Source organism: Mesitornis unicolor, unplaced genomic scaffold, assembly GCF_000695765.1.
Source record: "Mesitornis unicolor isolate BGI_N332 unplaced genomic scaffold, ASM69576v1 scaffold22575, whole genome shotgun sequence".
In the NCBI taxonomy this organism is placed as follows: domain Eukaryota; kingdom Metazoa; phylum Chordata; class Aves; order Mesitornithiformes; family Mesitornithidae; genus Mesitornis; species Mesitornis unicolor.
The window spans coordinates 11,369-37,935 of NW_010183779.1; the positions used below are offsets into that span (position 1 = coordinate 11,369).

The 26,567-nt window shown below is 37.5% G+C and overlaps 1 protein-coding gene across 1 annotated transcript in view; it reads right to left on the reverse strand.

The window, feature by feature from the left end:
* LOC104540453 (nesprin-1-like) overlaps positions 1 to 24,689 on the reverse strand; it is a gene marked incomplete at both ends in the record, with an annotated part of 35,038 nt that extends 10,349 nt beyond the window's left edge. Inside the window, 16 exons of the mRNA XM_010184265.1 lie at positions 1,593 to 1,759; positions 2,175 to 2,333; positions 4,200 to 4,355; positions 5,091 to 5,216; positions 7,158 to 7,352; positions 8,084 to 8,318; positions 9,323 to 9,417; positions 13,148 to 13,295; positions 13,662 to 13,816; positions 14,838 to 14,984; positions 15,947 to 16,129; positions 17,390 to 17,594; positions 18,966 to 19,099; positions 19,922 to 20,092; positions 20,820 to 20,975; positions 24,534 to 24,689. Of these exons, the coding sequence (XP_010182567.1) occupies positions 1,593 to 1,759; positions 2,175 to 2,333; positions 4,200 to 4,355; positions 5,091 to 5,216; positions 7,158 to 7,352; positions 8,084 to 8,318; positions 9,323 to 9,417; positions 13,148 to 13,295; positions 13,662 to 13,816; positions 14,838 to 14,984; positions 15,947 to 16,129; positions 17,390 to 17,594; positions 18,966 to 19,099; positions 19,922 to 20,092; positions 20,820 to 20,975; positions 24,534 to 24,689 (2,588 nt within the window). The remainder of the gene's footprint in view (positions 1 to 1,592; positions 1,760 to 2,174; positions 2,334 to 4,199; positions 4,356 to 5,090; positions 5,217 to 7,157; positions 7,353 to 8,083; positions 8,319 to 9,322; positions 9,418 to 13,147; positions 13,296 to 13,661; positions 13,817 to 14,837; positions 14,985 to 15,946; positions 16,130 to 17,389; positions 17,595 to 18,965; positions 19,100 to 19,921; positions 20,093 to 20,819; positions 20,976 to 24,533) is intronic.
* Between the last annotated feature and the right edge of the window lie 1,878 nt (positions 24,690 to 26,567).

Here is a 26,567-nt window from a genome sequence, read left to right on the forward strand (position 1 = left end):
AGGAATTAGACAACAGTACAAGTACTTTGTACGTACATTAATCAACAACTTAAGCTTTAACTGCTATCAGCCTAAGCTAGAGCTGAACTAGCAAAATTTCCACAACTGAGACCAAACCTCTCCATTGTTTACTTCCCAACTTCAACAATGCAATGCTCAAACTTTGTAGAGTTTTTTTCACTTCAGTAAGCACTGGAAAGGATTATATATTTAATTGCATACAATAATGCTGCAAATGCTAGTTGAGAAGGCTAAGTTAAAATGTTCTGGAAATAAAAATAAATAAATATTTTACATAAATCAGTTTAAAACTAAGACCTGACACCCTGCTTCATGATAACAGAATGAGAAAGTTTAAGTGTATAATATTGCAGTTTATATCTCCTCACCCCAAGAATGATACAGAATCCTGAACCCTTGCCTGTGTCAAGGCACAGATTTGGAGGACACTAAACTCTAGTACCGAATAGACAATACAGCTCTTTCAAAGATGTGTTTTGCAGTTTCTGAATGCAATCACTTTTCACTAGAAAATTCCTGAAGGTATTATTTGAACGCTTGTCTCAGCATGTGTTTCAATATATGAACACAAAAATCTGGTGAATATACTTTATGTTCAACAACTGATGATGTATCACATCCTCTTAAACCAGCAAGCTCCTCAGCTATAATGCACCACTTCCTGACTTAATTGTTCTGTTAGAAACACACAGTGTTCATTACTTTAAAATGAACCACTATAAAAAGAACTGGAGCCACTAGAATGCTTCTGCACACATAAATTTTACAGCCCCCATGCTTAGAGATTTCAGAGGAGGAATGCTGTAAAACCATATGAAAAAAGAACAGATGAAAAAAGATGACAAAACTAAACAAAACCTTTTGATACCAACAAGACTAAAGTATTACTAATTCATATGTCCTTACGTCACAGAAGTGTAGAAAATACACTTATAAAGTATATGAACATGTGCAAAATAGTGAAAAAATTGTCAGTAATGGCTGTAACATGACTCAACAGAAAGTATTGAAACAAATAAACCAGTTTCTTCACATATCAATCAACAATCCTGTATTTCTGTAAGTTATGAAAATTGCTGTTTTATTTCTGTCCCTCAGTAAAAAGAATCTTTAAGTTCAATGTGTGTATGTCTACCTGCAATTACTCCTCTCCAAAAAAAGAAATCAGGCAGAAAAACTATTAGTTTTGGAATTGGTCATCTTGAAATCCAAAACTACAGATGTATAGTTTTGATTCGTCTGCCAGGAACTTTTTAGAAAAACTACATTTGCACCCAGTTTTAAACATTCATCTGAAGTAAGACGGTACTGGAGCAAAGCTCTCTAAATCTGACTGTAACTGATCCTATGTCATTCTAGCAGACAGTATTTTGAATTTACTCTTCTTGAAGAAAGGATGTCAGGTAAAGTAAAACAGGAAGATGAATGTCACAGAAATATGTTGATGGTTAAGAATACACTCATTTCACAGTTAATGACCAAAAGGCAGACAATAAAAAGATTTTACATTCATGGCATCCGGCATATTCATCTGTCCCACATAGCACTTAGAAATAGAACAACTGTTTTACCTGGCTGCAATAAGATCGAGAAGATGTTGCCACCTGTCATTGATCTTGCCAAGTTTGTACTCAATCTCTGATGCCTTACTCTCATGGCTGGCTTTAGCAAGTCGCTCTCCCATTTGCTGGAGCTGAATTTTGCTCTTCTGGGCTACAGCAATTTCGTCTTGATAATCCTGGACAGTAAAGAGCAATCAGAAGTCAGGGTACTTATCTAGGATACACTCTGCTCTACACTACTAAAGGAACCATGTAAAAAAATACAAGTGAATGTTGGTGTTTTGATGACTGGTACAGTGGAGACACAACCTCTGAAATATTAGATATATTTCTTTCATTTAATTAATTTTAACAATTTTATCAGAAGAATGAAAAAAACCCCAACAAACCAAATAAACACAATGCCTTCTATAAACATATCTGCTACAGTTAAACTCATTACAGGAAATTCTGATCAGACATTTAGTAAAGCATACAGATGCCTTCAACTTTGCATTCACTTAATTTTATGGTATGCTGAAAGGTCCTGCAACACAAAACAAGTAAGCAGTTAAAGAACAGTATGTAAGTGTACATGCAACTACACTATACCTTTTTAAGCTTCTCAATCATTTCTTCTATGAGGATATCACCATTTTGAGAAACCTTACTTTCCATTTGTGTCAGCCACTCACAGAGCTCCTTGTTCTTCTCACTGAAGACAGCCCACTCATTCAGTCTCTCACTAACTTGTTGTCGACGTAAGGAAACCTTAAAACATTTGCGGAGAGTGAACAAAAACAATATAGTAAATGCATTCAAGAGATGCTTGAAACACTTAGTGCCTCAATGTGACCTCCTCTGGCTCTGCAAAAGTGTTCCAGTCACTTCCTTGCCACTAAAACATACTGCAGCTGTACTGCAAAAACTTTGTGACTGTGTGTTTAGAGGTTAAGTGCTAATTTCAGGTTTCCTGTTAGCTACATCCTGTGCACAGAGAGAGGCATCCAAGTGGTACACTTAGTAGCCTGTCAATCCCTTATCCCTTATAAGATTTTATATAGTATATTAATAGCTTACTTTTTGCCCAGAAGACTAAATTAAAAAGGAAGATATAAATGCTTGAACAAAACAAAAAAATAGATATCTACATAGCACAGGCCAAACTCCAAAAGACTGTATAATTTGTGCATGGGTATTATTTGTAAGTACAAAGCTAAATCAAAGATACGCTATATTTTGCACAAGCAATTTTCTACTTGAGTCTCAATACAATCATTTCATAGATGACTAATTCTCCTGAGTGGGCATGACACCTTGAGAGATGCCAAAGGACTGAGGTATACCCTGACAGGAAAGAACAGGCATAAAATATCAGACAGGCAAATGCTGTAGTCAAGGAGGAGGAAGGAAAACATTGCTAGGCTTAAGAAATTGCTGTAGCAGTGGTACCATCTCAGACTACAAATAGTAATAGACAGACAAAGATGGACACTGAAATCAAAATAGCATCAAAGAGTGAGCAGCAAAGTAACCTCTCCAATTTCAGACACTGTGCAACTACTTACTTCCATTGCAATCTATGTTGTTTCTGACTTTATATCAGCATTTTAGCTGAGAAGATGGATGACTACATCTGCTTTTTCATAAACAAATGTGATGTGTTCTTTAACCACCATCTTAGGTTTAACGGGGCGCACACATGATCTTGCATTTCCTTTTTGCGGTTCTAAACTCGATGGCAACTTTCCGGAAATAACAGTTGAGCAAAGTGTTACACTAGGTTTACACCCTGAAACATTCACTTCGCACAAAACTAAGATAAAGTGTCTTTCGTTACTTGGCTCCCTCCTTTACCATAAACATACACAAAGTGACTACAGCATAGTTTAGATGCATCTATATTGGCTCATTCAAATGCAACTAATTCATAAGTTCTGTGCTGTTAACTGTGAAGCATACTTTAGGGGTGTTTTTGAAGCCTTCCCAGGTACCTTATGTGAAGTAACTACTTCAAAGTTAGCGCTGGTATATCTGGACTGCAATCTATACTGAACCACAGAAATAGCATCAGGAAAATTGGAAAAGCTGGGTGAGGGAGACTCCATTACCTGGATTTCTAAGTGCAAAATGGAGGCAAGAAACTCACTAATAGCATGATGCACCTCAAAAATCAAATACTCCTCAGCTAATTTTGCAGCCAACCAAGTCACCCTTAGACTAAGAGAAAAGTAAACAGTAATGTCTGACAAAGCAGAAGTTATCAGCAGAACTGAATAGAGTAATGTTGAGCAGGGAGGGGACCTCCTTTCTGAGCACAGCTCCTCCACCAAAGCACAGTAAACTGTATTACTTCTGTGTTTTCCCCAGCCAGCCATGCCACAGCAACACAGTGTGACTTTTTTGCTGTTTTTCTCATGGCTGCTTAAATATGAACTCACATCCATTACAAAGTTCAGGAGAACCAGAAACACTGGCAGTAACTAAAGGAAGCATTTCAACAGACGTATTTCCTGATCAGTTTAAAAACTGTGTGCGCCTACACGCATCTTTTCTAAAAGCTGCCACTTCCATTCAATTTTTCTCCCAACATTTTGTAGCCTGCATATTCATATCAGTGTTCAGTACTATACTTGCCTGGTGGCACAGCTCCTCCCACTGTCTGTGCAGAAGCTCTATGCGCTCACTGAGGATTGAGATGTCATCTGCACTAATATGCACAGATAGGGTTTCCTTCAGCAGAGAGAGGTGTGCAAGGTCATCTGTCCACCCTTCAACAGCATTCTCTAACTCCTTAAAAGAAGCACACAAGGAAAAAGGATCAGCCTGCTAACAAATAAAAATCTGAACAAGTTTTAGAAGCACAAAGACAACATTGTTATCCTACTGAATTAAAGTCATATCTGAGCAGACCCACCATTTTAAGATGACTGTTTCAGCCCTGTTTAAAAGAAAAATACCGATATGTACCAATATTTTCAGAGTTATGAGAGAGGTAAATCCCCAGTAGAGAATGATACGTCAGTCTTGTAAGAAATACTCACAAACTAATACACTACTCAAATCGCTGAAGTTCAACGGTAAGTATTGGTTTGGACTTCTCTGTATTGAAAATATTTTCAAGTTTAAATCCATTTCTAAACTTCAAAGAATATAGCATGAAAGTGTTATCTAAGATGCCCCCCAGTAATCTTACCTCAAATAAAAACCACTAAAACAAAAATTTAGATACCATGAGTTTAAAGCTGAAGTTAAAATTTCTATGATAAAAACACACCAGTATTTAGCACTTCTACAGTACTTTTTGGACCCTTTTCTGATCTCACTTTGATCAGATCTACATTTGCCCTGCACGATTTGCATTACAGTGAGATAACTCCGGTATTATGATGTCCAAACATGGACAGTTTCTTGTCACAGGGATGGCTGCCCTGTGTTCACAGTCAGTAATATGAAACCCATTAACAGTGGAAGAAGTTACTGGACAAAGGCAAGAAAAGATGAGACAGCAGTTAACAAGTGCTTTACCTTGCAACGAATCTGCTCTGCATGCAACTCATCATGGTGTTCTGGCAAAGGCTGAGAAAGCTTTTTTTTGAATGATTTTAGCTTCTCCAGGGAGTCTTCTATGTTCTTTTCAGATTTTTTCCAGTCCTGAAGGCAGAATATTTATTATACTTCAATTCAGACCTGCATAGTTCTTATGTCAGTTGATTTGCCTAACTATCCACTAAACAGTGAAAACTTTTTCATAATAATAAAATGCCCTCTAAATAATACTCATAGTCTCCAGACTTGAGTCATGTGTACAACTGTGTCAATTTTTTTGTGTAGGTCCCTGCTAGTAGAAATACACACACAAGCCAAAGCCTCCTGTTATCGCAACATTGTCTAGATCCAACTCCATCCTTTCAGAAAAGCCTCTCCCTGTCAAAATTATTTTCCACTTCCTTTCTTGAATGCCTGTATTAAACTGCCACTGTTCTTTGACAAGAGCTCCATTCAGGTGCATTAGTCTCCAGAAAAAAAAACCAACGGGGATACTGCAAATTCAGGCCATATTGAAGTAGCTTCAGTGTCTCCTCTAAATTTTGCTTCTAGCAGCTACATCCAGCTTTAGTGTTTGTATACTTTCCAAAACTTTAAATGTGTCCAATGCAATCAAACTATACCAACTGTCATGTGACATGGTTTTTACCTGCCTCAACTGCTTGTTAAAGCCTATCAAAAAGGTACTTGCAGATAGAAAGATCTCTATTAAGCCAGTCAACCCATGAAGAATGCCAGTTGTGTGATACCAGAAAATAAGGAACTTGTTTCTCTTAGTTTTTTGTTTCAAGATAATATCCTTTTACAACTGTATTTGTATTTCTCTCCTTCCATTTTTTTTTCTAATATATTCCTGTATTTCATGACCATCTTCAGGATAGAGAATTACAAACAACAGGTCTCGCAAAAAACCTTCTCTTCAGTGTCTTCTTTCTTCTCTCCTTAGTGACTAGTATGACCTTACATGACAATAGTCTGTGATGTTCTTAATCAACACATACTCTTCTAGAACATACACTTGTGCTTCCCATTTGGTCAGAAGACCACTAAAAAGTATGTATTTAAAACCAAGATAGCATTGTGTAATTAAGGTTTGATATCTATGAGATTATTTATATAATTTGCATGGTAATTTCCCTACTTCCTCATCTTTAAGCATTAAGTTCCATATTTTCACTGAGGCAAAATACCACAGAACTTTTAGTGTACTTAGATAACAGCTTTCATGACTAAAATTTCCTGACATAATTCCCCCAGTAGAAGCTGAGGTACAAGGAACAAGGCTTGAAAGAGAAAGAAAAAAATACTTACCTGACCTTTTCAAAAATAGAATTTTCTTGCTTTTCTTTGCTTCTTGTTATTTACAAACAAAACTAAAGTGTTTATAATTCCATATCTCTGTTAGACCTCTGAAACTATTATAAAAGCCCTTGTCCTATACTATTAATACATACAAGTCCAATTTTCATTATCCTGCCTAAAATGAGTAAAAGGGAAAACCAAACAGCCAAAATTCCAGCCTATCATCTTCAGTACTTAAAGTTAGGTTAGCAGGCATTCTGGACTTATACTGAAATTGAATTCAAGGCTTTCTTCCCCAAGGCAGATAAACAGAGGTTTATCTAAAGTAGCAAATACTCAAGACACTAGAAGAAAACACAGACTACTAAATAGCTAGATAGATCTTGACACTGGCATGTAGAGGAAATAAGGCAAGTCTAATTTTCAATACAGCAAGTATAAAAATTAACCAGCATTGTGCAAAAGAAAATACATTGCTCTGTGTTAAAAACAGGACTGGCAGGAGCATCTTTTATTGGTAGTGTTCTGGAAATATCAATTAAAAGATACCAACTACCACACAAGCCTACTGTGAAGCATTACCACTGCTAGTTTCAGAGGTGGTGGAATGAAGTTGTGAGCTCATGTAGCATACATGTAATTCCTGTATTTGTGCTTATCCCCTGAGAATGCTTTTCTTCAACAGGGTTCATAGTGAGAAACCTTGAACTTGCTGAAGAAGTACAGAAGCAATCACACACTTACTTTCAGTAGCAATGCAAGCTGTTTCTTTTGTTGCTTCAGTTTGGTACTAGCCATCATCCAGCACTGCTGAATTTCGGTAAGCTCTGTCTGCAGGGCTGCCTCAGCTCCACTGTCAGCAGAGAGCAGCAGTTGCTTCCCAGCTGTCACAGTAAGGAGGTAACTTCCTTGCAGTCTTAGGAGAACCTTCTCTTTAAGCTGAAAGTATTAACAGTTTTCTGTCAGCCTTGTCTTTTAATCACAATTAGTAATTCAGTATAATTGATTTTTAAGCCCTACAAAATTGATTGCATACCTTACCTTAAGCATGAGCTACTGCCCAAATGCTTTACCCTAAACTTTTCACAATGACTTACTGCAGCAGACCTTTAGAAAATTTCTCCAAGGAGATAAAGACATGAAAGTCTTATTTCTCCCCATTAATATCTCAATTGCTCTTGAAAAGAAATAGTTCCCCTAGAGCCTATTATGTTTATAAGCTTTATTATTATATGTAAATGCCAGACAAAAAGCTTGAAGACATCAACCTGCTAAATAGATACCGTTAACCTCACATGAGGATGGACACTCAAAATACCATTTTTTATTTGCTAGAATACATTCCTCAAACAGGACATTACTGGTTGGTTTTTTTTCAAGAGTTTAGTTGTGATGTTAGCTACAAAGCAAAACCAAAAGCAAACAAGGCTCTAGAGAAAGGGCCCAGTAAGTTCGCCATTGCATGTACTTTATGAACTACAACTTTGTATCCATCACACTTCTGCTTCTGAGGCTATGTCAGTTCCAAAGAGGAACTAACATCCAATACTGCTTTCTTCAAAGGAGAGAGTCTGAATCTAATACATTTTTAAGAATGTTTTAAAAGATGACAGCTGTAAAAATAAAAAAGGTGAGGATTTTTCCTCTTTCTGCTAACACACTGGACATACCTGCACTTCATGCAGCAGTGCTCTGGCTTGCTGCAATGGGATAGGAACGTTGCCCAGGCCACTTTCTGGCTGACAGGCTTCTTCCGCCAGCCACTTGCGCAGCTTCTCTGCCATCTCCCTATAGCGCTGCCACTGGTGAATCTGGCTGTCAATGATCCCCCTCCTCTGCTGTGCCCGGCGAGTTACTCCTTGCCATTGACGACTTAAAAGAGTTAGCGCCAGATTAAATTCATCCCTATTGTAAATAGATAAATAAATAAAAATGCATAGTAACCTTCATACGTTGATCTATTTGTTTAATGAAATAAACTGAAGGGAGAGGCAAAATGTTTTCTGGCTACTAATTATGAAACACTAGGAGAAAAGCACTGGAGTCTCATTATAGCTGAGGATGAGAGCTTCACACTTTGTCTACTGGGAGAATCAAAGGTCTTCAATTAATGAGACATTAAAAAACCCAAACCTTTAACACACAAAACTCTTCTACATTCTCTCCAGAAATATACAAAGAAAACGCATAGGTTTTGCCACTTTGGATTAGCCAAATTCATAGTAAACTGTGGAGATTTCACAATTCACCCCCGGATTTACTACTGAACTCAAAACAGAAGCAAGAAATAAACAGCATTAACAAAATTCTCACTTATTATCCCAATAAACAGCCTATCTTATATTAGGACCATGATACCTTTCACAAAGTCAATGCATATACACAAGTGTGAAGCCACTCAGGTTTCACTGATTTTCATTCATTTGATCACAATTGTTTAAAATCAAATCTCAGACAGAAACAAATTTCAATTCAACAATATTTAGGCTGCAGGTGTTCTTAAATGGCAGTAAGGAATCCTCTTGATGGAGGCAAATTCCCAGCTGTCATAAATTAAGTGTAACTCACTATATGGGTCACTGGAGGCTCCTCTGGTGAAAGTGACATTTTGGAATTACATCAAAATAGACCTACATGTAATATGCTTGATAATCCAAGATAAATCTTTGTTGGAGCAGCAGCCTCAAGGCTGTTGTATTTCCAAATGCATTCACATACCCTATAGCATACTAAAGAATAGTGTCTTATTTAAGAACTGCCTAATTAATAGCTTAACCACAGTGATAGTAACTTCTACCTCAGAGGAGCATGATCTTAACACTGACATCTGCTATGTTCTCTGTTTGCAAGCCCCCCACTAGTTTAAGTATTACTTCACATAACCAGCAGCAGCAACAACACAGGACTACCTGTCATCCACCTGTCCTTGTTCTACGAGGTGATGCCCATCAGAGATAATTGAATGCAGAATCTGCTGGCTGCTGAACATCTCTGCCTGGAATAGCTGTTGTACAGGAGACAAGGATGTTAAAACAAGATCTTACATTTTATTTTTTTCTGTTTGCACTCGTAAAAATGAATTAAATTAATTCATGGGAGTTTTGTCATGGACTTGAATAGAAACACATTTAAAAATCTCACCGCTGGAGTTACTTACTGCTTCTAGTAATTATTATTAGTTCCTTGAGATTTAAAAGAACTGTTTTAAAGCTAAATAGTATCAACAGGAGCTAGGCTTTATGTGTCTGAGTACAACTGTGTGATTGGCACTGTGATTTACAAGAAGATCCATATAGGTTAGCTATTGCATGGACAGAAATGGCACTTTTTATTTTCTGACATGTTTAAGAATATTATGGTCCTTTGCCTTGTTAAATTGAATTTATGCACAGATTGTGTGTGATAATGTTATATAAGCTCTTAATACAAATTTTTACTGCCAATAGAACTTTAAAAGATGGTCAGCCATGTGTAGTAGCTAGAAATCAATTTTCCACTTCAAATTTTACCAATTTATTTTTCAATTTTCCCCATCAGTCACAATAACCTTTAACAATACTTTTAAAATTCCCTTATAGCTTAAATATTACTTAAGACAAAAAATTACCTACGTACTACTTAAATAAAGATGACTTTAAAACATACTACTTAAATTTATTTTTAAAAACATCTTTTCTTTTAGCAATGGACCATGTCTCTAGATAAGGTTGTTCAGGAATATTCTTATGTTGCTGAAAGTACACCCAGGCATCAGCTCAGGACTGGACCCACTCCGTGTTCAAAAGAGAGATTTCAGAGAGATTAAAAGAAAAAATATACTAGTAAGAAGCTTGAGAGTCTTCTTTTCTTTTGTTAGTGATGGTATGTGCAGTTGACAGAAGTTCACCCTTGCTAAAATGAGAGCCATTATTCCTCACATCCAGATTACACCCCTCTTACATGGCTTCCCACCAGCTCAAACTGTGATGTACCAATCCCTGCATCTGCAGCTGCCAGCAAAATACCCACTGGCACCTGCACAATTAAATCCATCAAGCATGCTGTGTGTAGTTTAAGACTTCTAGAGGATGGAGTAATTGATGTAAATTAGATTTTGCCTCTTTGAATCACTCAATTTATTTCGAAAATGTTAACCAGGTCATATATTTTCCCATAGAAAGAAATAGTGTTGTCTAATTTCCCTGCAGAAGTATTTGATAGGGTTCTTTGAATACCTTGGCTTATACCTTGAATACTTTATGAATGACTGAGCCTAAACCAGACAGAAACTGATTGCTCTATTATCTCACGAACAAAACCACAGTACTGTGGGATTGAGAACTTCAGAAAGCTGAGCAAGAAGGCAGAAATTTTACTTCCTGGCACATCTATTTCTGTCAAGTTAGGGAGCACAGATGAAGCACAGGAGGCAACACCATCTGCCAGCATTGTTGACAGAATGAAAGTAAACAGAACAAAATTGGTTAAAAAATCCAATAAATCCAACCCTTCCTAAAGAGACAATTTTAATATTTTTTTTTTAAGAGGACAGGTGAAATAAAAGCTTGTCAAGCATGAGGAACTCTGCTTAGAGTGGAGGTATTCAAGCCCTGTCCCAAAGCAGAGACATTTCTGTCACTTGCTTTCTGCATGTACACTATCTCTGTACATAAAAGAGATACTCTGTTATGTGGGATCACTTGCCACCCCAATTTCATCTTGAATGTAGATTGACAATGAATCACAGAAATAGGAATTCAAAAGAGGAGGAAAGAAGGGCAGGCGTTGGAATGCACAATACCAGCACTCTTGGAAAAAAGCAGTCACTGAGTTGTCAAGGAACTTCTCTTTTCCCTGCCAGTGCTTTCTCAAATGCTTGTCTTAGGGCATTCCACCTGTGCAGGATTCCCAGGCAACATACCAGGCTTGTAAATGGGTATCTGGAGAACTGTGGAAGAAAGACTACAACGTTGTTCTGACAAACTTATCTGATGCAGATGCCAGTGTTAGTGCATGCTATTTAAAAAAGGCCTCACCTCCACATTGCTGGTTTGTACATTTCAGTGGAAAGTTATTTCTAAATAAGTCTACTGATGTAGCTGGGGTCCTGTTTCAATAAACACCAGCAAAGTTATGAGTCAGCACTGGCAAGCTGATAATGGAGCTGGAGACATTTCAATATTTATTCTGGAAATGCAGGTGGAAACAAAATATTTTCTCATTATCTTCAAAAAAAGAAAGCAAAACAATCAGGAAATTCATCTCAGTAAATTTAGATTTGACCCTTTCAGCTGCAAGGAGTGGAAAGGTACTTCATGAGTATCAGGAGGCACTGCAAAGAACATTGAGTACTGAATATATTTAAATTATGTAAAAGGTCAAAAAAACTTCTGGGTAAAAAACCCGAAACACCACAGTTTACAACATTTTCTTAGGATGAAGTGCAGTATTTAGAAAATGAGATACTAGTTTTCCAAATTCTGAGAGATGACTTTATAGTTGCAATTAAAAAAAAAAGCTTCATTAGAGAGCTAACTGCTCAGATCAAGGTTTCAGGAATGAATTATCATGGGAACTCAAGAAAAGTGAACGCAAGAAGATCGCCATTAACTGCTTTCACAAATTCGTAGCTGTGACTGGACATAACAGCAGCAGGAAATTATTCACTTAGACAGTAATGATTTCTGGACATTCAAAGCGCAAAGACCTGAGATGTCCCAACTTAACAAAGACATTTTCCAGTTAATGGTAGCAGCACCAATAGGAAATGAAATGGATGATATTTGTGAAAGCAAAGGCAGTTAAATGCTAAAGCAAACGTATATTAAAGCAAGCAAAAATGGTTGTGAATTACTTTTTGTTATCAGGCATTAATCCAAACACTATGTTGTGAGATATAAGGCAAGAGAGGGGGAAGGAAATGACTGTCCCTGTGATCTGGCCTGCATCTATGGGTAGGTCAGCTGAAAAAGTTGTGGGAAATGAAACTACTGTGGCCACATGGGAGCTTTTATGAAAACTGAGTTGTCTTACTTGATATTTACCAGGATTCTTGGCAGTAACAACATGGGTGGAAAAAAAAAGAGTGCATCATTGGCCTTGACTGAAGAATCATAAAGGCATCCGCCAGCAAAAATTCTGAGTGAGTTTTTTCCTCAAGCAATAGCTGCGCTAGTTCTTGATTTGTTACAAATGGACAGATTACTCCAGCACACTGCAAAGATCAAATCACGTTGTTCTTCAAGAAAATGTTACCAAATGGAAGCCCCATTATGAGTTACATAACTCAGTATTTGACAGAAAAGTCTTCCTTTACCATGCTCTTCAGATGCTGTATATATTAGCAATTTAATAACAAATATTAACAAAATCAGAATACACTACAAGAACAGGTATCTTCTCCAGTTAGGACTGAAGATGAAGGGTCAAACTGCATGGGAATAATTAGTTTCTACAGGAAGAAAAATAAAACCTTTTACTTCCTTGGTACAAACCAACCTGAAGTACACTAAATGTAGAGGACAAACACTCATAGGCATACTGATACATTACACACAAATGCAGACACCCCTAAACTGGGTATCACTGACATATTTGCACGTTTCTGTTTTTAAGTTAAGATATCCTCAGATGGTGCAGGCAAATGTAATTCAATTCAAGGCATAGTATTATAATACTCCACAAAAGAATGTGCATTCCATTTATGTATAAATAGTATATATTGTAGTTATATATAAATACACATGGTGACTTGCCTCATGTGCCCTCTGTTGCTCTAAAAGGCTCTGGTAGTTTCCTGAAATCTCTTCTGTCATCTTCTGCTCAGTCTGACCTAAAAAATCCATCCAAGTCTCACATTTCTCCAAGAAGGTCTGCTGCTGCAGCAAGAAAGACTGCAGCTTACTGAAAGAAAGAAAGATGGATTCAGATAAGGTCTCCTCCTCTCACACACATTGTTAAAAGAGTCTTGCAGTAACTTTTCCAGCAGAATTACAGATCAGATGGCAACACTTTTCTTACTCAGCTCCTTCATTCAATTTATTTGGTCAACACTTCAAAAAGTAGCAGTCTTTCTCATTTCTAATTCTGTTAATTTGTGGCAAAACCAACATGTCAGCTCACTGGCTTCACTCTTTACTTAAAAAGTACACCAAAGAAAAGGAGCTTTGGTTAATGAAATATCTGAAACTTTTTCTGTATTCTGCAAAAGGTATACTTTCTAGCTGTTGTAATCTAAGAAAACTATACAACAATCTCATCTATTCTCACCTGAATCTCTCCATAGTCTGAGATGAGATTTGAGACCAATGTCTGTTCAGGTTCTGCATCCTTTTGACTTCTTTATCATTCAGAGGGAGCCTGTAACCCAGCTCATTAAGATGGTCCAAATCCAGGGCCATGCTGCTGAACTTCAACATTTGACCCTGCAACAAACAATAAAAGTGATAACTAGGAAGTTCAGTAATTACACTATTATAGATTGCAAAAGTATGAACTAGCACTCGGTTAAATTTGGAACGGCCTTGGTTGCCACCAAGTGGCAAGCAATTCCTATGCCAGGGAAAAATTGCATTTCCAGTTTTCAGCCTTTGGTCCCAGACCAGGAGAATACTTATGTTTTAACATGCACAGAGATGTAAACCCAAATTGCAGTGAAGTGTTTTGCTGAATTGAGGATTTATCGCTCAGAGCTGCATAAATAGGCTTGTGTTTGAAGCCATATATTTATACTGTCAAAAAGGTGAGCCTTTTCCCTTGTGTCTTAGCCTGAATGTTAGGCTGGCAAATTTCCATTGAACTTACTCAACTTTTTAATTTTAGTTTTTTGTTTTGCAGTACAGAGATATCCAATTCACTACATTAGGAAAATGTCCTGGTTTTTAGCATGTCTGAAGTGGAACCTTGATAGAAAAATAATGGAAGATTAAAATGACAAAAACAGCCTAGATGGCAAAGTTCATCAGCTTCCTGCCAGGGTCTCTGAAGAAAGAAGAGGGGGGGAAAAAAGCCCCACAAAAAAAGAGTGAAAGAGCTCAAATGGAGATCATATGGTACACAGTAGGAATGTTACTTTAGTATACCAAAATATCCCAAATGAACAGAAGACTTCATCACTAAACTAAGCATCACTGAAAGACGAATTGCATAAATTCAAAAAAAGTCAAAGAGAAAAAAAGATTAAGAAAATCTCAAAAAACTGCTAAAATTTCTATTCCCATTTTGATTATGTATTTTTTTCTAAACAGTTTCCCTGTCCTTTGTTGTGGGGCAAAGTAACACAGACACTCCTTGACTGCCACGAAACTTCTAAGTTCTCAGTCTTACACCTTGTATGAGTGTTAGTCCTTTAATATGTATAGAATTATACTTGTGCATACCCTGTGCTGTAAATAACCAGGCTAACAGGAAAAAAAACCATCAATATATTGTGCATTTGTTAATCACCTTGAGTTCCTCCATTCTACTCTGTATTGCTGAGAGATCAGATGAATGACTGGGATCCTGTTCTTTCAATATTTCTTCTGCTTCTGTTATCCAGGCCTCAAGGTCTTGCAGGTTTTCGGCAAAGGTTTGATAGTCCAGGACTCCAGCCTCAAATAGAAAAGGACCCAGTTTAAGATCTCTGGCCACACAGCATCCATATTGACATTACATTCCTGGTTATTCTCATTCTAGGTTTGCAAATTGCTAGGAGCAATTCTAACTGCTGCTTTGCTCACAGACTGTGGAATTATTGGGGTTTTTTTTTAGGTTAGAACAGAGGAATTTTAATCATAGCAAAATGACACCACTTCAACAAAGGACATAAATATTTCCTTGCCTTGAAATAGATAATCTTCTCTAATTTCCTCTTATGAAACTAACTCCTTTGTTGAATTTGTCAGCAGAGAGAACCACTAGTTGCTATTATTGGAATTTGAAATGAAAAACTTATTTTATATTTTGTCTCCTCACACCACAGTGATGTTATGAGCACATTCTAGACGATGCTGGATTTCTTGAATATCTCCTTTTGTCACCCAAACAGAAGCCACTACTTTTGTTCCCTTCTCATACTTCCATATAATTTCTTATGGAACACATTCTGCCACTCTTTTTTTTTGGTCTTTAGTCCCTGGTGACACAAGCAATAAGCAACACTTGAACAGGCTTTGACACAAATGGTAGGTGTCAGTCTGTTCACTGACACTAATAGAAACTGTAAAAATCAATTCTACACAATTATTCAGACTATCTCATTTGTTTTACTGCTAAGAAACTAGCTGGGAAGACAGCAGTAGCTGGGAAGACAGCTGTTAGCACTATTGCTGTCCACAGGAAGCATGGTGCCCTTAGCATTCCAGATGGACACTCTCCTCCATGAGGTTTGCTATCCTCTTGCCAGAATTTGGGACCTTCTCACAAGGTCTCTATGCTGGGCTTTGGCCTTCCTAGAGGAAATACTGATGAACAAGTAACACCAACCTCTTCTCTATGGCAGTTTTAGCCAATTTATGTGTTTTCAGGTACCACAGGATGATCAGATTCAAGGACTGAAAGCACTCTCCACATACCTGAAGCACAGCCTGTTGCTTGCGGAGAGACTGTTCTACGGTTGACAGATGCTGGATCAGAGAAAGATTATCAGCCTGTATAGCTGCTGCTGCTGAAGCCTTCACCTGGTTTTTTAGCTCCTCTCCCAGTTCTTGAAGAGTAACTAGTGACTCCTGTGCTGTCTTCAAATTCATGAGTACATCCTGTGACAACACATTGAATAAAGATTATGAATAGTTAACCTGACATTCTGCTGATGTAAATCCATGAGTACATCCTGTGGAAAAACATTGAATAAAGATATGTTTAGTTACCTTGACATTCTGCTGATGTCATTCTTCCCTGATTTAAAGAAGGAATGAAATGAACAAACTCCACCACTATATGAAAAACTTGTATTTACTATTGTATGTCAATGCCAAAGTGTCTACTCACACATTGTATGAAAAGGATGTGCAGAATAAAAAAATACATCAAAGTACCTGTGCACAGTGGGACAGAAAGAAGTGACCTTTGAGCAAAGTTGAGTTACTGATGAGGCAATATTTGCTGAAATAAACCTTTTGAATCTACTGACATGCTGGTCCTAAGCAGTGGCAGCTCTCACTGCGGGTCGATTTTCATCTCAATCCTCCCTTTTTTTCCTGCTGTGAATTACCAGGAGGGATGAAAAAATAACTTGTGTAAGTGGCCTAAATAATGGCTAAAGAATAGGACATCAGGAAATGAAGAAATTCTTCAGACTGAACAATCTGAATTGCCAGTCCAGATGACTATGGCAGCAAATTAAAAAGCTCATCAATGTGCTCATTTTATTTCTTGCAATTGTCTTGCTTACACTAAGACAACTGTGGGTTTTTTTAATGACACATAAACTTAAAAGAACCAAAATGAAGCCACAGATAGGAAATAAACTACCCTGCTGCCTTGAGATACAGTCTGAAAAAGGAAGAATCTCAAGGTTTCAGAGTGAATGGTGTCCTTCTGTAAAGAATAAAGACATCCCCAGAGCGTACACAGTCTCTTTTCATTCAGAAAAAAGTGAACAGCCCTGATTGGTGGGAACACAGTCAAAGGATCTTGTGCTTCTTTCTATTATAAGGTACTCAATAGATTTGGTAGAGATACTTTCTCAATCAAGAACTCCTTCGATAAGCAAGGACTTAAGACTGAATCAAATTATATAATTTATCCACTTTCTATAGAGAGATGATTTCAGATACAAGCTCCTGAAACACCACCACAAGAAGTAATGGAGAGAATGTATGAAACATATGAGAAACTCATGAGATTTGTGTGGCAGATGTAAAGCTGTCTCTCCTGTGCCTGAGATGCATCAGTAAAAAGAAATGTGCTTGTATGCAAGTTTCCAATACACCAAGTATAGCGTTTAGTAATGAGGAGCCTCTTGTGATTTTTAGCCCACAGAGCTGTAAAAAACTGCAAAGGTTAACTGAACATACATTGCAGCCCTGAATCCAAGAAGTAACCTCATCATCAGTAATGTCTTTGCCCGTGGCATTCTTCAGGAGTTCATTGGTCTGGTCTTCCCACTGACGGACTGTGGAAGAGCACTTCTGGTAACAGTCCTCGTACTTCTGCCACAGCTGAAGGAGGCCGTTACTGGCATGCAGTCGCTCTGCAATCTCCTGCAGAAGGTTGTTCCACCTGAAGAAGAGATTGGATCAATGACTGAAGCCTGGGAATCCACAAGAACTACCCCTGCCCCTCTTCCTCTCTGCCTTTTTCCCATGGTCTTTTGGCTTTTAAGAATTTTGGTAATAATCAAGATCTAGACGTTTGGGGGAGGGGTGGGGGAGAAATCAAAGAAATATGTTGACTTGTCACATCAGTCTTATCTGTGCTGTGTCTTGGATGCTGTATATTAACGCTTCAGGTCAGAGCTGAAGCGTACTTTTCGAAGTGAACCTCCTGCTATTTCCACTTAGCACACTTAGTTCCACTTAGTTCACTGCACAGAGCATCCATGACCAGCCATGAACTGTCAGTACCAGATTCGTGCAAGAGCATAAGAGGCCCAAACTAGGTGTAGGAAAGAAACCATTTCTTCTGCTGCAATCTCCTTCCAAGCCCTGACAGGATATTTAAAGCCATAAAGCTCTCTATAACTCACAGACCTATTAAAATTATTAATATTTTTATTATCCAATTAAATATCTAATCCTCCTCTGAATTTTTGGCTCTAATGGCAATCAGAAACATATATTTTCTCCAATGTGCTATTTGTCAAATTGCCTCATTATTTCCATACTGAAGGAAATCACAATATTTTTCAATTACTATTACATGATTAAAATAGTGAAGTGAAAACTCCATGAGACATCATCAAACCTGTTAAATCCTAAAGTATCTTTTTAGAAATGCAGTAAATAATCCCTCTCTCCACTTCCAGATTCTAGCACAGGATGGACTACAGGTCAAAATAAATTTGGCATGACTGTATTTTTAAAAATATCCCACAACTTTCCACCAAGCTAGTTTTTGCTTTTGGATCCTGCCTTTCTGTAGCTTCTCTGAGTAGACTCTTACACTGGTTCTGGCCTGGATCGAAGCTGAAGGAGCTGTTTGCCAAGCTATTGGTGAAGGCAATATCAAGCATTGTTGCCTACCATGCCCTTCCTACAACTAGAAATAGCAACTTAAAATCTTGGGAACTAGGTGCATGCATAGTAAACAAAATTTTCAGACAGGATTCTCACATTCTAAATACAGTATCATTTTCCAGCATGGTATTTATGAATCTTGGTTGGCAGCCGTGCATGGAGCAAAACTACCGACACTAATGTCCAAATCCGTTGCTGGAGAAAATAACGTTTCATTTATTAGTAGTAGTAAATGAGACAGTTCTGCACCAGCCCTTGACAAAAGGAATAACCCTGTCTACCCAAAAAGCTCCCCAAGCCCCCCAAAACATAAAATCATAATATAAAACAAAAATAGAAATTATGGAAAATTGGGTCAATGCATAAATGCAAATTTACCACTGAAAGTAAAGTTCAACAGAGAGACATTTTCTACCTCATATTCACTTCTTTCAAAGTGTTGGTAAGCGTTTCAGTCACTGGTGAGCTGCATTCTTTCAACAAGTGATTGGTCACAGAACCAAATTTCTGTAAGCTGTTTTCTTGCTTTTCCAATTCATCTTGGAGGCTCTAAAAAAAGATAGAATAACAATTTTAAAAATCTAACCAAGTGCACGAATGGATGCTCTTTAAATCTTGATTTGAAAGGTGCTGTTCATGCTTACAGCATTTAGCTTTATATCTGTCTGGACTTCAAATCATACAAAATATTTAAATGATAATGTAAACTTAAATCTGCTGGCAAATACTAACAACACAAGTTCTTGTTACTTTAAGCATCTGGAAATCTTCGCATAACTAGTTTTTTATTTGAAAGACAACAACTTAAAAGGTTAGTCTATGTAAGAGAACGATAATTTCAATAATTATTGATGCAATTATTTAAATTAATTTATTTAAATTAATATTAATTCATTCTTTTGTAACAGAAGTCTCATTGTATTGTATGCTTTTCTTACAATGAAAAACCACTTGAACATGTGAGTATCTCAGCTTTTGGAACATTATTTTCTTTGATGGGAGGGAGGTTTAAAATGTGATCTCAATATTTGCCAGTAGCCCAGAAGCCTCACAGAGCAGAGTGAGAAACATTAGTTTTAATTGTCACCAGCATGATTTTAAAACAGTTTGACAGTACAGCTCAAAATTTAAATAGCATCAAAAACCTAAAAAAACCCCAACTATCTCCATTTTATTTTTCTGCAAAATGAAAAATGCAATGGCTATTCGATAACATGTTCTCTTAATGTCATATGATTTTAATGTGCCAGTATGTTTGCACTTCCATTTCTTATGAATCAAAATGTATAGTTATCTGCATTCATGCAATGAGGACAAAATTAACCCTTAAGTCCATCCTTAGTAAGTCAAGAGGCATATTATTCTTTTCACCTGAAGGTTATCAACTTGGACTTTCACAGCTTCCAAAGAACCAGTAAGAAGATAAAAACGAGACAAAGAATATCTGGCTTCTGTCAGGTAACTATTCAGTTCTTCATAAACCACTTTGTAAATGCTCCACTGATCCAGAACAGATTGCAACAGTATCTTCAACTGGCTAACCTAAGAGGAAAAAAACCAAAGTAAATGAAGGGCATTCACAATACTTGATTTTTGTTTAAATAATTTCCTTTCTTTTGATCTCAGATACCACCTGTTTTCATCCTTAAACTTAAACCTGCTGGAGAATGAAGCTGTTGCACAACAATCAGCGAGGCTTACACTGGGTACAGAATAAAGTTCTGCTTGATTTTATAAAGCTAGGATGGCAGGGACTGAGAAGGTATTAAGTCCATTCTACTTTGGTCCTAAGCAGGTTCAAGAGAAAGTGCTTAAGACTATGAAGCATGTGTCCCTAAGGCAGGCAAGTCAGTCTGCAAAAGTCAGCAGAAAGGCTAGCACTAACACACTACATTCCTCCTGAGAGGGCAGACTGGTGTCACCAAGCTTTGGACGATGACAATTAATGCTGATCTCTTCCTTACTCTGTGAGACCTGTGCGCCTGAAAAGCTAGTTCCTTCCAGATCATTTGATACCTTTCATTAAATATCAAGAAGCACCTAAAAAGCTTCAATTACAAGAAATAAAAGCATCATTGAAATAGGAAATATTATATCCATTTTATGTAGAATGTACACACAAACTTGAGGATGGATGGAAATAGGGACACAATTCAGAATCTCTTCCCCTACAATACAGAAGAAATCCACTAGTTGCAAACTGCTAATTCTCCCTCTCCTCCATGCCCTGTTCCTGGAGCTATAATTTGTCCCTTGATGATTCTTTTACCATGTGACCCAAATTGGCCCAGGAATGGTTAATTTCTTGCAGTGTATTCATAACAGCAGAAGAGACTTCTTCCTTCTTGTTCTGTATCAAAGACAGACCACTCTGTTCTACATTTTCTACTTCTTTTTCCTTTGTTCTCATCGATTCTTCTAATTCCTGAAAAGAAAAAGAAGATACCTGAGTGTTTTTAATCTGATTAATTGGATAGATAATGCCTTGTGACAATAAAGACATCCACAAGCTCCTTAGTTTAAAAAACGGGAAACTCATGCTTGTATACTTTGGCTTTTTATTAGCCAGAGAATCATAACTCCACAGTAACTTTATTTAGTATTTTATGTTCCCTTTAAAGTGTCTTTAATTTAAACAGAAGCATGTCCTCTACATTAAACTTCTGTGTAATCTTCTGCTTTCATGTAAGAGTCCAAAACTCATTAAAATTAGGACAGCAGTTTGAATACATGGGAAAATTTTGTCTTAGTTTGTCCTGGAATACTGAGAGGGCTTTTTAATTAGCCAAAGCTGGCTCAAGCCTCTGGAAACAAAAAAAGAAATGTTGCCACCCAAGGAAAAGGACAAAATTACTTCACAGGGAAAGATGTCCATTTGCCATGCCTCCCCACAAGAAATGGGGGTCTTTATTCCTTTGCCAGGTCCCAGCAAAGCCCCTTGCCCAAGGACAGTGAGCCTTCCCCTAGATGACAAGTTCACTGGAGTCCAGTCAATGACAAGAAGCAACAGATTGCAGGAATTTTCGTTATTGCCTCCTCAAGGTTGCATGCTGTTGGGAAGCATAAATGAGCTCGATAGTATGTTGCTCTGTGTTCCCACACACTAACCAAAGAAAATTGGAAGAAAACGAACAGTTGGTGTGAAAACTAGTGAAGAAAACAGGGCTGAGTATATAACCACTGAGGCCAGGACAGCTTGTTAGTGGCTTGTTTTTCTGCTTCAGGCAGGTTCTGATCGTGTTGTTGATTTAAGATGACCCTAGATTGGTCATGGAAATGCTGATTTAAAGTTTGCCAGTTTTGCCACGTTTTATCAATAAGTGAAGTGCAGAAGCTCTGGTATGTAACATACCAGTTACAGTTACAAAGTCACTAGTCACAAAGCCTGTGATTTTCCTCATGCTTGAATAGCATGAGAATGAAGTTACAAAATGAAGGAAAAAGAAGACTCAGTAAGCAGCTGTGAGTCATATAGCATGCTCCTATAAGCTAATTCCTAGCCAGAAAACTAACTATGTAATTTCATGGCATGGTGAAGGGAGATCCAAGAATGTCCTGCAGTGCTCTGACTCATACGGAAGCTGTGTAGCTTCAGGTAGTGGAAATGCTGAGTCTGAGCAAAGAGGGGGAGGTACAGCTTGTAGGCCTCGCACTAGCACAAATATATGTTTACCTGTCTGGAGATTAAGTAGTCTGCATGATATGGAAAGGAGACTGTGAGGTGAGTGCAATCTTGGGATGCCTCAACATTAAGTACCGCATCCTGTGATCTCAGGTTATTTTTTAATTTTCTGCAAGCCCTTCCTTACTGAGAGAGATGGATCATCAGGGAAGAAAAACAATGCAACAAAACTCTGGGCAAACTGAAAACCCATGTCTTTCAATATATTACTCACCCTAAGAGTCAAAACTGCAACAACAAGTGAAGCACTGCCATAAACAGACTGGATTTTAGATAGTGCTGAGAGTACTTGGAACCAAATTCTGCCCAGTCTTGCAAACATTAGCTGTTAATAGAATTTATCCCTGCTTGCATACAATGCACTTTTGTCTATAAATGCAAGAGCATTTTTGCTGTACTGTTTATTGTTAGCATTTTCTTTTGTATTATTTCACATTTCTTCAAACTTCAAGCCATGACCTTGTTCCAAACTATGGAGTAGTACTTATTTTTTTACCAGGTGACACTGGTAAAAAAGCAAACACTTCTAAGTTGTGCATAGTAAATTTGACTTTCCAAGAAGTGGATTTTAATGCTAAAAAAGGCATTTAAGTTTGTACAAAGTTACTCCAAAATTCAGAATGTAAAATGGGCAAAAGTTTCAAACACCAAGAATAGCAAATGTTTATGTTAAATGAATTAAAGGCACATCACTGTTTCTGATCTGTGATGTGAAAAAATGGTCGCTTTCACTTGTTAATATGACACTAGGCAGCAACTAGCCTCAGTTAATAAATAAACTGCAGCTTTTGTACTACTTGAACTGGATACGTGGGAGTGGCCGATACAGTTATTTCTTAAACAATTTATTTCTCTGCTGATCAAAGCCTTGCCATCTATAACTGACTCTCCAAGTGTATTTGCTAACTACCCTGACCAAAAGGAACTATAAAGATGATAAATCAGATTCAGCTTTGAACTCCAGACAAGCATAGCCTGCTGATTATGTCAGGCTATGCTAAACTACCGTTGTTTCAGCCTTATCATGCTGAAAGCATAAAGACGTCTGAACTGAAACTAAGCACTGCAGCTAGTTTGAAAACTTATGTCAAGAACTTAAGAAAAAAACTATTTCTAACATATCTGGCCTAAACAACTATTTCCTTTTACAGGAACAAAGATGGGTTTAACACACTGGTGAATGTAGATTAAATTCTCTTATGCATTTCATTTGAATAGATTTTCAGCTGTTCTGTTTGTAAAGACTTAAAAGCTAGATCGTATTAATCTCATTCATTAAATGCATGCAGGAAAGACAGCCACACCAAGATGAACATGCTTCCTTACTTCTTTTTAAAGGGATGAGAACACTAAGATTTTGGGCATGCAGTTGTCCTGATAGAGTTTAATTACATATTAGATCTGGTATGAAATTCATTATTTGGTGTCAAGTAGAAAAAAACACTTTTAAGTAAAAATTATCTGATGCTTGATACCATGCAGAGGCCTTGTTTATATATCCAGAAAAATCTATTTTGCTTATATACCTATAAGCTTGAACACTAGCCTGATAGCTCCAGAAGCAAGCTTAAACATGTGCTATTCTAAGATGCCAACTCTGACGCCTTATTCACTGCTCTGTAGTCCCTGTATGAATTTCACATGAAAAACTGAGGCTTTTCTGAACTTCTGTACATTATATATAGCTGAGCTTTGACTTATCCTGACTTTGCCCATTGTAATCATGATTCTCCTTCAGTCTTCTGAAAACAAAAGTGAATTCAGCACTAATTCCTTCTCTGGATAGTCGAATATTTGAAATAAATTTACTTCTAACACATTTTGAATAAAAGCGTAAAACCTCCTTGGATTCTAGCATTTTTCTTTGAACAGTCAGGTGGAATATACCTGGTAGGAAAAAGAATAGAAAAAAAGAGGAGTGGGTGGAGGAAAAAAAATATTTCTGAATAGTGAAGCATGGTGTTCATGACATCAAGTTCCATAAGACTGGCTAAACAGGAATGGGAACATATTCCTTTGATGCCTTTCTAGTTTAGTATGCCTGGCATGCTTGGAAATGTCCATGCTTTAATAGACAATGCAAACAGAATAATTCCTTTGATTCCTTTTAATGATCTTTGGGACATTACTGTTACTTCCTCCTTTCTTATTGCTTTCACTTTAGGAATGAAATGCTTCCCTCTCTGAAGTAAAGAGGAGTTCTGTCATGGACTTCACTGATACAAAGATTTCACATGGCTTCATCAAGTGTTGTTTCTAACTTTTGGAAAGTGAATATTGTTATTTATAAGGGGACATTACCTGACAGTCTTTCAAAGCATTCTGTACTGAGGCCTGGTCTCCAATTTTCTGTTGCTGTTTCAGCTTCTTCTCTTGGGTTTCAAACCAAGTTTTTAGGGTCTGCACATTATTTTCATATTCTGTCCAGGATTCCTGCAGGTTTTCCAACAACTGGATCTGCAAAGCAATATGAGTAAACACTTTGTCATACAATTACCTTCATTGTTCAGTCAATGAAATAAATCTGTGAAGATTAATGCTGACCAGTACCTTTGCAGAATTGAAAGCTTTCAGAATTTAAAAACAGTATATGCATTCAAACTGAAATATATATATTTGTAAAAAAGTTCATAATAAAAAAACCTGCTTTATCCAAAAATAATTATAGAGAGATAACATTAAAATATTATGACAGACTGAAAGAAGCACACACTTCAGCAGAAAATTTTTATGAAGCGGAATTCTTTCCAGAGGCCAAGGACCTCAAGACTTCTCAAATAAAACTAAGCATACAAACACGCATTTTATATTCCTTGCTTATAACTGTGCAAAGTAGATGCAGATTTATATTACCTCCTTTGTCAATTGACTGCTTTAAAGTTACTTATATTTTTCTGATTGTTCTAGGTGTTATTCAATGGCAAATGAGATAGCACTTCTATTCTTAAAAAATAAATAAATAACAAAGCAGAATTTGAAAACAGCAGCACTGCCACAGAAACCATTCACATGACTTAAGATAAACTCCTCTCTAAGAAATGAGTCACCTCATCTTAATTAGCTGTAATCCTAATTAGAACTGCTTGAGGATATGACAGTCAAGAGCAGCCTCAGCCACAGTGACTGTGAGACAGTTGTGACTGAAGTAAGGAATGCAAATAGCAGACTAAAGATGCTTAGAATAGCAGACTTTGGTTTGTTCAGATAAGCATGATCCTATGGCAAGCTGTACTGAAGGACAAGAATTCAGGTAGCTGGTTGATCTTCAAGGACAACTTCCTCAAGTCACAAAAATGACAAATACACAAAAAGTGGATTACAAGGAATGAGCCTAGAAGCATGGCCTGGTCACGCAGGGCTGATGTTAGGAAAGAAAAATCTTGGCTGGAACTAACTAGGGAGGGACAGAAGCCCTTCCTGTTATTCTTCACAATTACATCAGCAACTAATGGGAAATCACAGAACACCCTGAGGTGCACAGTGCCTTCTTTGCTCTGATCTCGCTGACAAGGTCTCCTCTCATGCCTCTCAGGTCTTCATGTCAATTAACAAATTTTGGCATATAGAGGTACTAGCCATGATAGAGGAGGAAAGAATTAGGGGCTACTTAAGTAAGCTGGACACATAAAAGTCTACAGAACCAGACAGGATGTATGTCAAGGGTGTCAATGTCATTTCAAGGCTGCTGACTATCAAGGTCAGCATGACCTTTTACAAGGTCATGACGATTAGTGGAAGTTGCTTGAGGTGACTAAGGTCATTAGGAAGCTGGAGCACATGACATACAAGGAGAGGCTGGCTTCATTCAGCCTAGGGAAAAGAAGGCAAAGGAAGCATCTCATTGTGCTGTCATGTCCTTATGGGAGGTGTATTGGGTTTTCTGTGAGGGGTTTTTGGTTGTGTCTTTGGTAACAGGGGAAGGGCTATGGAGATGGCCCTCCCAGTCCCTATTTTGACTAGCCCTTTTTGGGGCACTGTGGTGCTCAGTTAGGCACTGGGCCTAAACCATGACAAAATTGGTGCCCTATGTGGGGCATGGCTCAATTTCAAGATAAGGATATTTAATTGGGAGAGGTAACGGGCAAAATATGGATTGGACAATGTTAAAATGTTACACGATCATAAGAAATTTTCTTTTCGTTGTGGTGAAGGGACAAGGGGTGGTTTTGCCCTGAAACTGCCCTGATGATGTTGTTGTAAATGTTATGTGGGGAAGTTTGATTTTGTTTAGGTGAATTTTGATAATAATTCTTGAATACATAATTCGCAGTGGCAAGGGGTGGAATGTATTGGGTTTTCAGTGAGAGGCTTTTGGTAATGGAGGAAGGACTATGG